The sequence below is a fragment of the Pygocentrus nattereri genome, chromosome 13, assembly GCF_015220715.1.
Source record: "Pygocentrus nattereri isolate fPygNat1 chromosome 13, fPygNat1.pri, whole genome shotgun sequence".
Classification (NCBI taxonomy): Eukaryota; Metazoa; Chordata; class Actinopteri; order Characiformes; family Serrasalmidae; genus Pygocentrus; species Pygocentrus nattereri.
Window position 1 is genome coordinate 8,620,362 of NC_051223.1, and position 18,752 is coordinate 8,639,113.

Below are 18,752 nucleotides of genomic sequence, written 5' to 3' on the forward strand. Positions count from 1 at the left end.
ATGGCTGATATGTTGTCTTTGTAGTATTTTCCTTTAAAATATGCTTTACATGATTTGCACATCAGTGCATTCTATTTTAATGTGCATTTTGCACAGCGTCCCATCTTCTTTGTAATTGGGGTTGTATAAAAATACAAGCTCAACTCTAAAACAAGGACACATGAATCTTCACTACTCTCAAATTACTATAAAGTTCAGAACTTTTTATTATCTATTATTTTTATCAATCCTGAAATCTTCCCACATCCCTGTTCTTAACTCAACAACCCAATTTTGGAACATTCTTATTGGTCCATTCATCAGGAAATTTCCACACAAGATAAAGGGCAGCAGGCATTTTTCAATGATGTAAAAAAAATCTAAATCAACAAAAATGGAGATATGAGATTTTGTTCTGACAGAAACGAAATATAGATTATTACAGTGATATCAGCAAAAATGTGAAGCAGTCAAATCTTCTTGGTTGATTGAGTTTGTGTTGCACATGTCCAGCACCACTCAAACCCCCAACTGGTCACACTCAGCCCTTTGCCTTTAACCATGTTTCAGGGAAAACCACTGGCAAGATGGCGTCATGTTTTTTTCCTTTCTGAAAGTAGGATAAAGATAAGACAGCACAGTTACTTGAGGGGGAACCATGCATGTATTAAGCTGTTAGAGCAGAAACCTCTCTCTCTCTCTCTCTCTCTCTCTCTCTCTCTCTCTTTATCCTGAGGTGACTGTGTGACTTCTGAATGTATATAACAGTATCAGACTGTCATGGTCATTAGCTTAGTGGGCAAAGATGGGGAATGTGCACAGAAAAAAGAGGAATTAGAGCAGACCTTGCTGGCTCCAGGGAGCAGGTGTAGCTTTATGTAGGGGTCAACCAACCCGTTTCATAAAACGGCAAAGAACGTTGGCTTTTCATCACCTATGGTACACAATAACATTAAACGATTCTGGAGAAATCTATGTATATAAGGGAATAGGCCAAAAACCAGTATTTGCTGGCCGTGATCTTTGAGCCCTGCGTTAAAAACAGACATGATTCTGTAGTGGAAATCACTGCATGGGCTCAGAAACACTTCTGAAAACCACTGTCTATGAACACAGTCGTCGCTGCATCCACAAACACAAGTTAAAACTCTAAAATGGAAAGAAGAAACCAGATATAAACAGGATCCAGAAATGCTGCCACCATCTCTGGGCCTGAGCTCATTTAAAATGGACTGAGGTGAAGTTGAAAAGTGTCCTGTATTCCGACAAGTCAACATTTGAAATCTTTTTGGAAATCATGGACACTGTGTCCTTTTGGAGGGTTATGACATGCAAAATACGACAAATGAGCCACCGAACAGTTGAAATCTTGTATCAAACATGAACGTAAATAACAGTATCAGACTGTCATGGTCATTAGCTTGGTGGGCGAAGAAGGGGAACATGCTCAGAAAAGAGAGGAATTAGAGCAGACCTTGCAGGCTCCAGGGAGCAGGTGTAGCTTCACGTAAGGGTCAGCCAACCCGTTAAAGTCCATAGGCTTCAGACCCTGTAAGACAGAGAGAGAAAGAGAGAGAGAGGATGTAACCAGGCCATAATGAGTGCATGTGTCTTTAGGGGAGGGCACTACATTATAATATTAATACAGACCTTTTTAAAATACACAGTATCATGTATCATGATATTTTGCTGAGGGTTTAAAAGTCAGAACAGACATACTGAACCTGTAGTACCACATTTTAAAGCACGTCCTGAAATTAGGGTGATAGCTACACCACTTAAGAGCCCTCTCTGAACCTTAACCCTGAAAACAGACAAAGTTTTTCTACACATTTCTATAACCCAAGAACAGCTCAGACAGTTTGCATTGTAGTTCATGTACCAAATAATAAGCATCTGTATGTAATAAACTTGGGATTGTAAGTGGTTAACCCCAGAAAAGTTAAATTGTGACGTAAAGCACTATGAAAAAGTATTTGCCCCTCCTGATTTCTTCTGTTTTTCGCATATTTGTCATGCCAAATGTTCAGATCGTCATAGAAAAGGTAATACAAGACAACATGAGGAAACACAAAAACGCAGTTCCTAAATGATCTGTTGTGCCACTTTTAGTAGCAACAACTGTAACCTAATGCTTTCCATCACTTGACATCAATCCTTTGCATCGCTGTAGGGCAGCAAAATATCCCCATACAGTCACACTACCACCACCATGTTTCACTGCTGGCATGATGTTTTTAGTGTGGAATGCTGTGTTAGCTTTATGTCAGATCTAATGGGACCACTGTCTTCCCAAATGCCCTACTTTTGACTCATCAGTCCACAGAATATTATTCCAAAAGGCTTGAGAGTCATTGAAGTTTTGGTGCTCTTTGGCGTTCAATTCATTGTTACAGTAGCTACATATAATGGCTCGTTTCCTGTTCCACTGTATCCTCTCATTATGCACTACTGTAAGTCACTACTGTCCATGGTAATAATTGTTAGGGACATCTAATTCAACTCATCAGCTAATTAATAAGGCCTTTGTGAGTTCTGTGTGTTCAACTTAACTCAGAAATTACGAGTCTTGCCCAAGGACTCTTACTGGTATAGTGTAGGGTGCTTGAGAATTTCCTTGTTGTGGGACTAATAAAGGATTATCTTATCCTGTCTTATCTTATCTTATCTTATCGTATCTTATCTTATTTTATCCAGGCAGGGGGTGAATCCCAGTCTACAGCATGGAAGGCAGAGATGTTACCCACTATAATATACCAACCACTATATATATGTGAGTAATGGGGATACCTGTATATTAGTATCCCCCTCACTGATATCAATATTGCGCTTAAGTGCTGGTATCGGCACCAATACAGTATCAGTATCAGTGTAATGCTTGTTTAAATGCTTGAAATTTGTTTCTACAATGAATATAAGCAATGACGATGATGCCTATCAATGAATTAATTCCCAAAACAGACATTTTTAATTTTCGTGTTCCTTTAAATGCCCCCCAACAAGTACTTGTTCTCAGCCAGTGTGGTTTGAGCATATGTGCTGGAAAAGCATCCCAGGTGGCTCATCAGAAAGCTGTTTAGAGAATGCCAAGAGCGTGCAAAGCAGCGTGACGGCAAAGGATGGGCTACCTTAAAGAATCTCATTACATTAACACTTTTTGGTCACTGCAAACTTCCTTACGTGTTTTTTCATAGTTTTGACAACTTCACTATTATTCTAAAGTCAGAAATAGTCAAAAATGAATTTCGACTGCTGAATTACAGATGACGGCAAGAGATTCTGCAGCTGCACCCGGCGAACAAAGCATCTGGAGCCTGGAGTCAATAGCCTCTTTGCAAGAGAGAATGAATGACTGGAAAACAGCAGTGCCAGAGCCTCATGGAGCCTATCTGCAATACAATCCAGCTCATCTCCTGTCACATTCATTGCCGACACTGAGGCTGAATGGGGAGTGATTATTAACTTCCTAGGTGTCATATGAGACCACATGTAGTACTCCAGCTATCAACCGGTGGCCTAGACCCAGTGGCAAAAACATAATGACTTCATGCACTAGAGATTAAATTATGTCCCCAAGTACTATACGTGTCTTCTGTAACATATTTGAAAGATGGCAGGTTGCTGCTCGTTTAAATTCTCTCCCCGTCCTGACGAAATGAGTGCTCAGTAGTGATTGGGATTAGCTGAAACCTCTTGTCTGACAGACACATTAGACTGAGGACTCTGTGTGTCAATTTAAATTTAATGGCTCAAATTCATTGTTTACATGTGTTTTGTCATCACATATTAATTATTATGTCATATAACCTGACCTACTCCAGTCCCAGGTTGTGCATTATCCTGGAATAGTTTCTGGGTTGATTATAAAGTGGGCACTTTGGCAGGGTCCGTTTGTAGACATTATAAATCATATTGTAAAAATTTGCCCTCCACTCAAAGGTTGTTTGTTGAAAGAAAGAAAGCTGTAGGTACCAAGACAAAAACTCTGAAGGCCGATTTCTTTTGCTTACATGGACGAGACCTAGACTGACTAAACATCCAGATAGATTATAGACCCAGATTAACTATATGTCCAGATGAAGACAGATCCAGGTGTACTGTAGCACCAGATTGACTACAGAACCAGATAGACTATAGACTCACACTGACTATAGAAACAGGTAAACTAAAAGCCCAGATTGAATACATATCCAGGTTGACTATAGACCCAAATTGATTATACATCCAGACTGACTACAGAGCCAGGTGTACTGTAGACCCAGGCTAACTATACATCCAAGTGGACTATAGACCTAGACTGAATAAAGATTTAGATGGACTGTGGATAATTAAACCAAAATGGATTATAGACTCACACTAACTACAGAAACAGGTAAACTAAAGGCCCAGACTGACTACACATCCAGGTGGACTATAGACTCACACTGACTATATATGCAGACTCACCATAGAGACAAGTGTACTATAGATCTAATTATGACTATAGAACTAAATGGACTATAGACCCATATTAGTTTAGAAACAAGTGAACTAAAGACCCTGATTGACTATACATTCATATAGACTAAAGACATAGGGTGATTATAGATCCAGGTGTTCTGTTGACCAGACAGAATATTATATATATTTATAGACCTATATGGACTATAGAACCAGATGGACTAAAAACCCAGATTGACCATTGAACCAGATGAACTGTAGATCCATGTGGGCTATATAAACAGAAAATACATGGAGATCCACTTTGACTATACATCCAAGAAGGCTAAGGATCCAGAGTGTCTATAGTTTCAGATACACTGTACACAATACTGGCTATACAATGGGCTAAAAGCTTAGACTGACTGTAGAATCAGATGGACTATAGATCTAAGAGGACATGAGACTGTAATGGAAAACACATGTAGGTCTACTTGATTATTCTCCACTGAAGTCCAGCTTTCACCTTAAAATAACCCCCAACCCCCTAGAAATCTTGGACTAATGAATGACAATACTGTTGTGAACATTCACAAGTCATTCAATTCCTGCAGACAGCAGTAGAAATCAGGAGCTGTTGGATTACCTTGGCTTTGAGAACGGTGCAGTGCAGGGAACTTGTGGCTGACTCGTAGAGCAGGTCAAACTCCAGCGTGCCTAAAGAGGCTGCAACAGAGAACCAGAGCAGTCACTAATAAATAGATCATCTAATCCAGTGGTTCCAGCTCATGACAGAGATTGTTTTGCTTAATTGCACAGGCAATAATTACATTACGCCACCTCCCCATGTAAAACTAATTACATTCAAATAGTATTATCAGGGTTTGAATTAAGGGGGGGCCTGAATGGATCCTGGACCTCCCATAGGAGCAAAGGGACCTCCCATATGAGAGACAAGATTAAATTTGGGAGGTCCTGCATGATTTTCTTGAGTAAAATAGGACTTTCTTGACTAAATGAACTGCCTCACATGAGGTCACCATCTTCACCACCATCTCCACCACATTAGACTCCTCTTTAAAATGTAAACACTCCCAGCCTGAATAATGCAACCCTACAATCTAGCACACTGAGCCACGTCACTCCGGTTTAAAACTGAAGAAGCTTAAAGCATGAGTGCGAATCAAACTGCCGAGGAACCTTAGATACCTTTCACTTTAAGCCTTTTAGACATAGAGAAAATAAAAGCTTTTAGCAGCCATGCCTTATGCTAATAGTCATGTTTTTGTTAGCCAAGAATTTTTCAATTTAGGACACCCAAATGTTAAGAAGAGCCTTTTAAAAAATTACCTTGGGAGCCACAACATTTGATGTCCATTTAATTAAAGTAACGTTTTACCATCTTGGCTGTTAATATGTGTCAGTATGTGCTGATGTACTAATATAGGCTGAAAAATATAACATAAAAAAACACAAAACACAAAAACACAGACTTAAAGCTTCAAGCTCAGCTTTAGCCACTTTTCTCACATCTCCAGCAGGAAACTTTTCCACAAAAGTTGAACAGTTTCTTTTAAAATGCCTCTCAATGCTTGACTTTTTACGAGGCTGAAGTCACTTGTCATTCACCAGCGTCTTGTTCAAATTCTTCCATTCCGCCTTAAATGGTGCCTGAGGTGCCAAAAGGTAACTGCTGCACCATTTAAGATGGAACGGGAGAATTCGAACAAAGAGCTGGCGAATGAGAAACTGACTTCTGCCTCGCGACTTTTTAGTGTTTGACAGTTTCTTGTTGCAAATGAAGCATATTAGGAAAACAGCTGGAGTAATTATAAATGCTAATAAGTCCATTCCATTATTAAAATAAGGCCCTGCCTACAGACTAAAACTGTGTTTCAGTAGTGACGTAAAAATGTGGGACAACTAAACTAAATCTTTCAACTTTCACAAAAGAAGTGAACAAAGCTTTTGCAAAAAGTACTATTTATTTATTATTATCTCAAGGAGTGCTCTGGGTTTAAAGAGATTTATTTACTTTATGGTTGTTGTTTTTTTTTTCATTTTATTTTTAACTAAATCAGAAAAATGGTCCACATTTTTACTTAAGTGTTTCTCAATTCCAGTCTTGGTTAGCATCAGTAACCAAATCATTTTGCCTGTTTTAAAACACCATAAGCTGATTCTCAACTGAGCTGTTGTTCAACATCACCTGAACATCTGGGAGCATGTTTTGAACACAAGTCAGTATTTTGCTTTTCTACTGAATGAATTAATCTTATACATTTCATGAAACTGCCTTCCTCCATGTGGGTATGTGTGGTGAAACTCACTCCCACAGTCTTACAGCTTAACAAAACCAGTCAGTTTTGAGACGAGCCCTGCGGGAGCACGGCTGAGGGAGCGCTAGTACTGTGTACAACACTCACTGTTGTCATCGCTGTCACAGCTGTCGATCTCCACTGATGTGTCCATGCTACTCATGACGGATAGCGTCCCTCCGCCTCCAGTTGCCCCCGGAGACAGAGGGGACAGCAGGCCCCCTCCCCCAGAAGCCCCTCCTCCAGCCGGCGGAAACCCCGGCTGGTTGGGCGACAGCGAATCAGAAAAGGAAGATGTTGGGGAGAGGCGAGGAAAGTAGGCCGAGATTTGCCTGATTGGCCGAATGGGGCCTGGGCAGACATTGATGGCCATGTGCTCCTGGATGGAGATGGCCATCCGCTTCCCTTTCTGCACCGTCATCTAGCTGCAAGTACAGACAGAGAAGGATGTTAGCTTTTAGGAAGTGTCAGCTGGCATAACTAACCAATGGCAGGTGATTAAATAAGGTCACTAATTGTGGTCATGGAGGGCTGTAGTCCAGCACATTTTGGTATTTTCTCTGCTGTGTAAGCCTGGTAATTAACTGATGAGTTGAGAGCAGGGAATTCACCAAACTGTGCTACACATCTGCATGGATCGAACATTATAAAGTGTTTTTTTAAACGAAACACATCAAGAAATATCTCCCCCTACACTTCCTGTGGTGTATTACATTCTCTCACAAAGATTCTATGGATCATATGAACATTACAGAGCATAACAGCACTTGTTAAACGAATCAGTAAAAGAAATGTCGCCCCTGTGCTTCCTATAGTGTATTACAATCTGTCAGAATGATCCAGAAGTGTCCAGCTTAGGCAAACATTAGCCAGCTACATATCTAGCTAAAGTACTGGTGAGGTAGCTCACATTAGCATTAGATAAATACCATAAGTTAGCTCCCCAGCTACATTAGATTGTGTGAATTTCTTCAAAATTAAAGCGTTATGCTTCAGGTTATGGTTGGTTACTCTTCTTGCAATGTTGGCTAGTGTAAACTGTTCATTCAAAATAAAATGGCAAAGGAAAAAGTGCTAGGGATAAACTTAGCTAGCTAGCACAACACAACACAACCAGCGCTGGTCAACAGCAAAAATATGTTTAAAACAACAAATGCTGGTCACGTTTTTCAGCAGGGACAGAAAGGGTTACCCAAGGTACCCAACTCTATGGAATTAAGTAACTAGCTTGCCTTCTCTGAAACAGTTTAGCTAATAAGCATTAACCTAACATTATATGACCTCACCAAACTTTAGTTAGCTAGTTAACTCAGAGAGTTGGCTAGCTAGTTGGTTAAGTTTTGTCCAGTCTGGGACGTGGTCTGCAGAATTGCAGCTAGATATCAAACGAATGACCTCATGGATCATATAAACCTTACAAAGCGTTCCAGAGCGCTTTTTAAATAAAACAATAGAAGAAGTATCATTCTCTACACTTCTTGTAGTGTATTGCAATCATAGGAACATTACAAAGCATTATAAGGTTATTTTTAAACAAAACAATAGAAGAAATATCACCGCCTACCCTTCATGTAATGTATAACAATTTGTCATAATGACTGCGTGGATCATATGAACATTATAGAGCAATACTTAACACTTTTTAAGCAAAACAATAGAAGAAATATCGCCCCCTACCCTTCATGTAATGTATAGCAATTTGTCACAATGACTGCGTGGATCATATGAACATTGTAGAGCAATACTAAATGCTTTTTAAATGAAACAATAGAAGAAATATCGCCCCCTACCCTTCCTGTAATGTATAGCAATATGTCACAATGACTGCGTGGATCATATGAACATTAGAGTGTTTTTACATGCTTTTTATACAAAACAACAGAAGAAATATCGCCCCCTACCCTTCCTGTAGTGTACAACAATTTGTCACAACGATTGGGTGATCATTGAAACATCATAGAGCAATATTAAATGCTTTTTAAATGAAACAATATTAAAACATATTGCAACCTACACTTCCTGCGGTGTATTACAGTTTGTCAGAATGACCTCATAAATCATATGACAATATGATCAATGCATCAGCTTTTCCCTGATTTATATTATCAACAACTAGCTGGTCCTGTAGAAGAACAGTCAGGCTTGACTGATATTAACCCTTATATTCATGCATTTCTGGAATATATTGCATATTAATAGAATTTCATGAGGCATTTTGTGAACTCTCACTGATCGCTTGAGCATAATATAGGTTTGTTTAAGGAGGGACAGACTAACGGATGGACAGCACAAAACTAGGGCTGAGATATTGACACTATTTGTGGTGAGAAAAAGAACTAATTTTACACATATAATATGTAGCATTATTATTGTTTTTTACCAAAAAGGGTGAACATTGGGGTGGTTTTGTTGGCTTTTGTTGCCTGAATGAACCAGTTCCCACATGCCTGTCATCCTAGAAGCTGCGCTGTGTTCTCTAAGCACATTTCCATTTTATAGACGTTTTCTACAGTGTTATGCATAATGCATAGTTCCAGACAACAGGGATTCTACCAGTAAAACTGCGTGGGTGCGAGTGCTGATAAACATCTTCATACGATCTCCTTCAAATGCCATTTACACACTCGCTCCACCCATCTATCAGTTTCAATGACTCTACAGTAGCTTTGGCAGACTGGACCAGGAACTTTGCCAAGCTGCCTGAAAGACTCAGTGTCCTCAACAAGACCAGAATTACAGTCTTGGATGGAGGAGCTCCAAGTAGTTGTGGTTTTAGCCTAAAGTCGACGTCTTTCCGCTTAAGGTCAGTTATTTTCAGAAATGTCTGAAGGTCAGAAAAATCTGAAAGCAAGAAAAAAGGGTGCATTTGTACACAGCTGTGTCACCTGCACCTGTTCTATTTACATTAGTTCTATTTTAGACAGTGGGGAACCCTCAGGGCCTTCCAGGCCTTCAGAGAAGATTTGAGTGACATAAAAAAAAATACATGTCTCTCATTTTTAGTTTATTTTTAATTAACGTAATCATCTTGCTTGTTGTATTTAAACTCTGCAAGTATTGTAGTAAAACTCATTTCACTGAATGTCATTAATTAGTGACTCTGACATCTATTAAATTTTTTATTTTATTTTACTGAACTGGGGAAATCTGCTTTTAGTTACAGCACCAGCAAGCTGGGACTTAATACAGGACACGCTAAAGCTCAGCTCGCTGGTGTCATTTGGTCATTTTAAACTTCTACTCTCTAACCACCTCCACTTATCTATTTGTTATTTTATCTATTTATTCATATTCTTATTTTTATTTTAATTATTATTGTTTTATTATTTGTCATTTTAATATTTTTTTTATTTTATCTTCCTCGTTTTATTTTAACTTGGTTTTATTAACCGTTATATCTTATATATATTTTAAATTCTGTTTTATTATTTTTTTATTACATTTTTGTGTATTTTTTATTATTATTAATGTTTCACTTTTTATACTTACCTGATTTGAGTCTTAATTTATTAAATTTACTTTTATCATTTGATATGTTCTTAGACATTATCAATCTGCTTACTCTGTACTAACTTGGCAACATTGTAAATGAGGGGCACCCTCAATGTTCTCTGAGACTAAATAAAGGTTGATTGATTGATTGAAAATGATCATAAGCACAAAACACTGAAGGCAAAGAGTTTCCATCAGGGAGAACCGAGTGGCTCTGAAATCACTTTACAAAGAAGCAAAGTTTCAGTTTAAGATTGACCCTTATTAGTCCCACAATGGGGAAATTTCACCTCTGCATTTAACCCATCCGTGAAGTGAAACACCACATACTCACTAGTGAGCACACACACACACACACACACTAGGGGGCAGTGAGCACACTTGCCCAGAGCGGTGGGCAGCCCAATCCGCAGCGCCCGCGGAGCAGTTGGGGGTTAGGTGTCTTCCTCAAGGACCCCTCAGTCATGTGCTGTCTGCTCTGGGGATCGAACCGGTGACCTTCTGGTCACAAGGCTGGTTCCCTAACCTCCAGTCCATGACTGCCCAATTTACAACTTAGTTCAAAGTTTAAGTTTAATAAAAACTGGCTTTAAACTCAGGATCACAAATGAGCTCCTTTACTATATTGGTCTGTAGGCCTCTGTTCATAAACATAAACCAGCCCAAACTAATTTACTATAAAATGAAATGGTGTTTGTAGAAAATCAGAAAAAAGCCACGTCAGTCACGACTGCATATGTGGACATATTTCTATATTGTGCTCTATTTACACAAAGTTAGGTTAGTTCATCATTTATGTTGAACAGACTCTCCCAAAATTTTACGCTGATGCGCTAACGTTGAACCGTGAGCTGCACTGGGTCGGTATGACCAACAGGTCAAAACCAGCTCTAACCAAAGTGACCGCTGTGCCCTGATTGGTGTTCTTGCTTTGTGCTTCTTTCATTTTGACATGTTACATTTTTATACACACAGAAACCAAAAGGAACGACAGATTTCTCAAAATGTAGTGGAGGAAAAAGTCAGATATTAGATTTTGAAATGTAGTGGAGTGAAAGTAAAACAACGCCCAGAATGGAGAAACTTCAGTACAGATACACAAAAAAAAAACTACCTAAGTACAGAAACATAATTACATTTACTTCGTTACTGTCCACCACTAGAAATAAGCTCTGGATTTCTGCCCTCAGTGACACTCCAATGATGCTGATGTGGTACAGAGAGGTGCCTCTCCACACTCTCCACCCTGCTCCCACACAGGCATTCAGCAAGAGAGCACCGCTACACACTCATTTATAATATCTGCTAAAACGCTCTGAAATGAGAAAGCATTGTGTGGCCACCTCATGAGCCACTCGTCACTATGTGTGACAAAATCTTCCCTGAAGGTTTGACTGATATTTAAACCAAGATTCCTCCATCTCATGCGCAAAAAAAAACCTAAGAAATGTCAGGGCACAGGGTCTTTAAAGGAACAGCTCATCACAAAACAAATGGCTTTTCCCCTTAGGCCAGGGGTCGCAACCCAAATGTTAAGAAAAGCCATTTTGTCCTTCCAACAGATAATAATGAGCACTGGGAGCCACAACATTTGATGTCTATTTTACCATTTTGGTTGTAAATGTGTCTCAGTATGTGCTGATATTCTAAATATATAATCTAAATGAAAAGACAGACTTACTTTGCTCTGCTTTAAGCTTTAGACCAGCTTTTCTCGCATTTCCAGCAGGAAACGTTTCCGCAAAAGTAAGGCAGTTCTTACGAGGCTGAAGTTGCTTCTCATGTAGCTTCTCACCAGCTTCTTGTTTGAATTTTCCTGTTCCACCTTAAATGGTGTCTGAGATGCCAGAATGTAACCGCTGCACCATTTAAGGTGGAACGGGAGAATTCGAACAGGAAGCTGGCGATTGAGAAACTGCCTTGCGACTTTTTAGTGTTTGTCAGTTTATCGTTGCAGATTAAACGTATCAGGAAACCAGCTGCAATGATCATAAATGTGAATAAATCCATTCGTCTCTAAATTATTGACGTTCGTCTTAAATCTCTCTCTTTGCCATTTTGTTAGCTACTAGATGGGGGAGACTGTTGTCCATGTTGCCAAGGTGACCAGGAGTCTGCGCTGATCTTCAGGGTTAAAGCGTGAATCAGCAGTTCTACATTAACTCCAGCATTTAAGACCATTTACTGTTAAACTGTGTTGAACGATCAGCAGAGCTTTATTTTACTGTAAAGGAGGATTATTTTATTATTACCTATTAATCTAATTCAGCTGTGGAGCCACAACAGGATAGTGAAAGGGCCGCATGCAGCTCCTGAGCCATGCGTTGCCGACCCCTGCCTTTGTTTGACCAAGTTTGGACCAAACTGCACTGAGGTTTAAGTAATCTCAAATACTAACTAAACAACATTTGAGAGAGATTAACAACACAGTGTGGTTAAAGGTGAATATTATGTAGATTTGAACCTTGACTGAACCATGCTTTACTGCTTTACTTAAGCAAATTTTCATATGAGGACAACTTTGGATTATGCTTAGTCTTGGATTAAATTGCAATGCCAAAGGTATTTCACGATTGCATAAATTTGGGCTTAATCTGAGTGTGGGGAAAATGTCCTGAAACTATGCATTTTATATTTAAATCTGAATGGACGGTGTTATTAATGATGCCTCAGGTCCTGAATGAGCACCATATCAGCTGACACAGATCAGTTGTGGAAAGAGCACTGGCACCCTGAAGAGAGGCAGTCACAGCAGCTCATCTGGCCTCATAATGTGTGCTAGACAGAAACGTCTGGTCTGGAATTGAGGATCTCACTGCTCACTACTGTTAAACGGAACAGAGGGCTCAGGGTTTTCTGCACAGAAGCTTTACAACCGTGGTTCTCTCTCCTACTGCTAGCATAATTTGGGTTGAAACACACCACAACACCGCTCAGATTGGATCTCCTGTGTGTATTCTACACTATGGTCACATAAAAAATCAATTCCTGTAATGATCTGTAACCATGTGAGTGTTGGCGCTTTCACCGGGAGATCCCAAGTTTGATCCCTGGCAATACCACAACCATTCGAGCAGTCCAACGGGGCATACTGGCCTCTCTCCTCCTCCCTTTCCTGCCATCACTCAGCATAAAGCTAGCCACGCAAGTGTCTGTTCACTCATGTAACAGAATAAGCAGTAAGCATTCTCCTCTAAGCGTGTTGAGCTGTCCAATGACAATGTGTTAGCGGTAGTAAGACGTGAAGTGGTGCTTCACGTGTTTCGGAACCCTTTCCAAAAGAACTATCTAAAGCACCTTCTCCATTAATCTGAAGAACCTTTCAAAGTGCAAAGTGAGTGTTCATGATTCTATAAGACCACTTCACTTCAAACCCCTGAAGAGCCATCTTGCTTAAGTGTGTATAATGCTGAGATAGTGTGTTGTTGCAGGATGATCACTGGACAAGCCAGAGGAGATTAGATATAAGGTAATCTATTTACATAATGAAAGAGAAAGTTCAAAAACTGATTAAAAACAACAGAAAATGTGACTTCTAACAACCACCTGCAAGACCTGACAGAAAACAGCACTTACAGCTTTCGCCTTTGAGAGAGAGGAAATCACGCCCCACTCTTGCCGTCTGGTTCCTATCACCACCATTGTAAACAGCTCTGACTTTAAAATGGCAGATTTCACATCAAATCACTTTGCATATTTGTACATATTAAATCATTTAAATACACAGATTTAAAAGGAACAAAAGAAGGAATTTGCCTTTTACGATGTTTGGCCACAACATATCATCTTGGCTGTAAATATGTCTCAGAATGTGTTCATTTTGCCCAGCTTTTCTCGCATCTCTGGCAGTAAACTTTTCTGCAAAAGTAGAGCCGTTCTTACGAGGTTAAAGTCGCTTCTCATTCACCAGCTTCTTATTTGAACTTCCCTGATCCACCTTAAATTGTACCTGAGGTGCCAGAATGTAACCGCTGCACCATCTAATGTGGAACAGGAGAATTCAAACAAGCTGACGATTGAGAAACTGACTTTAGCCTTGCAACTTTTTAGTGTTTGACAGTTTACACAATACACAGATTTAAAAGGAAAAAAGGAGGAATTTGCATTTTACAATGTTTGGCCTGCTGAGTCCAGAGGCACTCACAGTCCTCAGCAGTCTTAGCCAATAACTGTGTTAGCCTTCTGGACACATTCTACTCATCAATCGTGAGAGGAGGACCTGTTAGCAGCTTGTCAGCGTGAATTTCAGTGAGTAGCAAAGCTGGGTCAGTCTAAGCTGGTGAATCTTGCAAAGCCGAAAAAAGTCAAAAAGACAGGAAGACCCATATAGACACGTGCTCTGTAGTAGCACGGCAGCTGAACTCATGTCAGTGTAAAGCAGCTGATGAGGAAACTCTTCTTTTCCATTTTCTCCCCAGTTTAGATGTATCCAGTTCCATCCACTAGTTAGGACACCCCAATCCCACAATACTACCAGCTGTAGGAGAGCAAAAGCTAGCACAGGCTAGCATCTTGTCGAACCGCCACTAACACAACATCATTGGACAGCTGAATGTGCTTGGAGGACAACGCGAACTGACAGTTCTGCTAGGTCAGTTAACAGACATCTGCACTGGCTAGCATTGGACTGGTGGGGGCAGGGTGCCATCCTACCCACCCAGAGACCCACCCACTGTGGTAACGCTGCTCTCTTATTTCCCTTACTGCCATCTGTTTTTGCACATGCTCAGACTGAGAAATCGGAAAGAAATCAGAGTAAGAGTTCACAGCACTGAGAAATCTGATTACTGAGCTAAAATCCAGCCTCTTTATTGGATTTCTTAATCGGATTTATAGACCTTACTCTGATCTAAGAAATCCGAGTGTTTACACGACCATCTGAATAATCAGATAACTGCAGAAATCTGATTATGATTGGGTTATTGAGTGCATGTAAACTCACTCACTGCCGGGGAGAAAAGCAAGGCTTTGTGAATAAAAACGGACTGATAAAGACAGACTAAAAGAGTTAAAACGTGAAAATTTTGGCCATAATCCAAGTTTGCACACAAGGCCGATCACATGCTAGCATGCTGAGAGAATGAAAGAATACTATTAAATAACTTTCCACTGAAACTTTCCATGAAGAAAGTCACACCGTCTGCGAGTGAAACAGTTAAGTTGTCCAGCAGCTCATTTCACGGGGAAAAAAAAAAAGACGGCTTTCTTACTCGTTGATGCGAGACTAGCTAACGCTGAAAGCAATATTTATGACTCATTAGCAGTCACATTGTGCCGACTGCACTTTCAGGGAAGGAAGGGAAGGACAGATGGTCACTAAAAGCTTGAATGAAAAGACTTGCAGCAAACCACTTGGAGCAGGTAGTATCCTGTATACACGAGAGCTGTGACAGATGAAAGAGAAAGACAGTGTGAAAGTAGAGCCCCAGAATGCTTTTCCAAGCATCGGAGGGGAGTGTGACTGAAAATATAAGAACAATGAAGTCTCCATTACAGATAATGTGAATTTCTGACTTTCAAAGGACCTCGGAAGGATGATACCATGTACAGCATATGTAAAGCCTTGGCTTTGTTGGAAGCGTAGCGACGTCCTCCGTCATTTGCCCTCAATTAGCTCAGCCGAGTCTGAGGTGATAGATAAGAACAATCTTTGTTTTTATGGTCAGTAAATCTTGCCTTGGTGTAATGGCTTCACATAATTACACATGCAGAAAGCAATCGGCGCATCTCAGGATCATCACAGGCAGAGGGTTTATCGGCTCCACTGCGTAGCGCTCAGCGAGAAGGACAGCAGTGGCTAAAGACAAAGAGCAACACGTTGAAAAGGTGGAGGTTAATGGGTTGACTGAATGGTTTAAAACGCCTCTTTAATGAAATGGGGCAAGATGCTAAGGTGACATTATGGATCTCTGCCATCATTTCTCTTAGCAGTGCAGCGTCTCTATGAGGCTACACTAAATATCGAAGCTAAAGGAGTTATCACCTCATTCAGAAAGATGTTAATTGGAGTCCTAGCACAAGTATTAAAGTTGCCCCATCAGAACTGATCTCCATCACAACAACCCTAAAATGAACACCGCAGCTTTGTTTTAGCTCTGTTTTTCGATTCCCCCTCAGCTTTTTAGCCTAGCTAGCTAGACTTTGTAATGTGAACTATTTCTTCGAGAAGTCTGATATATATATATATGCAGTATTTTGCGAAAGTTTTAGGCATCTAAGCAAATTTTTCAACAATTGACCTCAGCAGTGAGTTTATCACAATACACATTAGAATAAAGTCGTATTCATAATTCAAATAAACAAAAACAATAAAAAGTAACAAGAATTTCTTGGGTCCATATTTTTCCTTGACATCTTCACAGCCGACACAGAGACTCATTAAAATCATCAATTACATCATGAGCTCAATTTACTGAAGCACTGATTGTGGTTGGTTAGTGTAGTGGTTAACACCTCTGCCTTCTACACTGTAGACTGGGGTTCAATCCCCACCAGGGTAAACACCCTGCACTATACCAATAAGAGTCCTTGGGCAAGACTCCTAACACCACCTTGGCCTACATGTGTAAATTGATCAAATTGTAAGTCGCTCTGGATAAGAGCCTCAGCCAAAATGCCATAAAATGTAAAAATGATTGGTCAAACCAGGAGCTGCTTTTTAACTACATATAATACTGGGCTTCCTCGAGGAGAGGCTTGAAAATGGTTAAACAAACACACAAACATCCAGAAAATCACTATTTAATTATATATTTATATTCTATTAATTTTGTTTATTCAAATATTAACACTTTTCTCAGCAAATGAACACAAACTACACAAATAAATAGATTTTGAAAATGTGTTTTGGGGGCCTAAGACTTTCGCACAGCACTGTATATAGGACATAAATTTGATGAATAATTAATTTGTGAGGCTGTAAACTTTGCTTTAAAACTGTGGTGCTCTTTCTTATTGTTGTTGCTAGCTTTTAGCATGCTAATGGGATCCCTAGGGTCCGCGTTCCCACAGGCCCTTTATTTTCCTGAGTGAATTTTCTAAGAAAGTGCCTTGTGTATCCCAGGTGATTTTGGAAACAGCTTTATATTCTCAGGGTCTTAAATGGCTTTGTTTTATTGGAATTTTCCCAAAGAAAACGTCATTTTTCACTTGACACCACCAGTGCTAGAAACCGAAAGCTAGCACAGGCCTCCTCCGAGTCCCGTAAAGTACCACCACATCCTTTTGAACTGACGCTAACGCAACGTCACTTGACAACTGAGCGCGCTTGGAGGAAAGCACCAACCGCCAGTTCTGTTACATCAGCTAACAGATGTCCTGGCTGGCAAACAACAACAACATTAATTTGTATAGCGCTTTTTACAAATAGTGTTGTCTCAAAGCAGCGTATAGAAGGAATCAGTTTGTGGAAGGAAAGCAGTTTATGGAAGGGTTATCAAAAGAATAAAGAGAAAATAAAGGAAAAATAAAGATGGAGGCCATGTATAGACGTAAGGAACTAAATCTGGGACCAGGCCCCTCCATGAGCAAGCCAGAGGCGACTATGGCAATTAAAAAATCCCTAGTCATAATAGGATGAAACCTTGAGAGGGACCCTGGCCCAAGAGAGGAACCCATCCTCTTCTGGTCACTTAGCGTTGATTGAGGGGGGGGCAGAGAGCTATCCTACCCACCCAGAGAGCAAGGACAACTGTGTGCTGTGTTGAACCCCCAGCCATGGCTGGGTGTAATCATCACTAGGGATCAAGCTCATGATCTCGTGATGATGAGGGCCAATGCTTTGACCGTTTCACCACTCAGGAGATCACAAGTACATATTATCTAGTAAATGAAATCTGAAATAGATTAAAACAGTGAGAATTCTCATGTTTCGTGTGACATCACACTGTGTAGTCGCTGCCTTTTTGAGGGCTGAATCAGGGAGTGACTGCGCTGTCCGACGCCTTCACTTTGCTGAATGACTCACCTGCAAGATGCAACGGAAGCTGAGAATGATGTGCGACTATACAGACCTTTAATTCAGTCTTGAGCCCCTGCACTGTATAGTTTAGTGTTTTTCTCTGCTGTTCACACCTCGTTCAGCTCAAGAAGAGATTAATCATCTGATAATATCAGGTATTTTAACCAGGGAAGCCACAGTTATGCAGGGCAGGGGTTTCAGGACTGGAGCTGAACTCTAAACTAACTGCACCGGCAAACTTACAGAATCACGTCTGTTGAGACACGACATCGTTTCTGTCCCATGACATTCAATCTGATATTAACACTTATGTTTCTCCATTCAAACGTCATTTAAATCTCCAGAAACAGAGAGTAAAGTTACACCGGTGGTCTGCAGCTCCGTTGACTGTTGACTGTTCACCTCTCGACTGTTAACATCAGCTACAGTTCTGCATTGATCACATCCGTGTTAATGAGCTGATGCTGTTTCCCTCCTATGATGAGAGTTTTTCTCCTCTTTATGCAACACCATGGGATCCTTTACCCACCCTGACGTGAAGAGCCAGTGGGTTTCTGTGTTTTTAAATGCTCTGAGAGACCCTC

The 18,752-nt window shown here is 40.2% G+C and overlaps 1 protein-coding gene across 1 annotated transcript in view; it reads right to left on the reverse strand.

Annotated features, from left to right (window-relative positions):
- Positions 1 to 18,752, reverse strand: part of LOC108411015 (double C2-like domain-containing protein alpha) — a 71,719-nt gene that overhangs the window by 46,465 nt on the left and 6,502 nt on the right. The window contains exons 2-4 of the mRNA XM_017682381.2: positions 6,825 to 7,141; positions 5,045 to 5,124; positions 1,454 to 1,528 (exon numbers count right to left, since the gene is read on the reverse strand). Coding sequence (XP_017537870.1) covers positions 1,454 to 1,528; positions 5,045 to 5,124; positions 6,825 to 7,137 — 468 coding nt within the window. The 5' untranslated portion in view covers positions 7,138 to 7,141. The remainder of the gene's footprint in view (positions 1 to 1,453; positions 1,529 to 5,044; positions 5,125 to 6,824; positions 7,142 to 18,752) is intronic.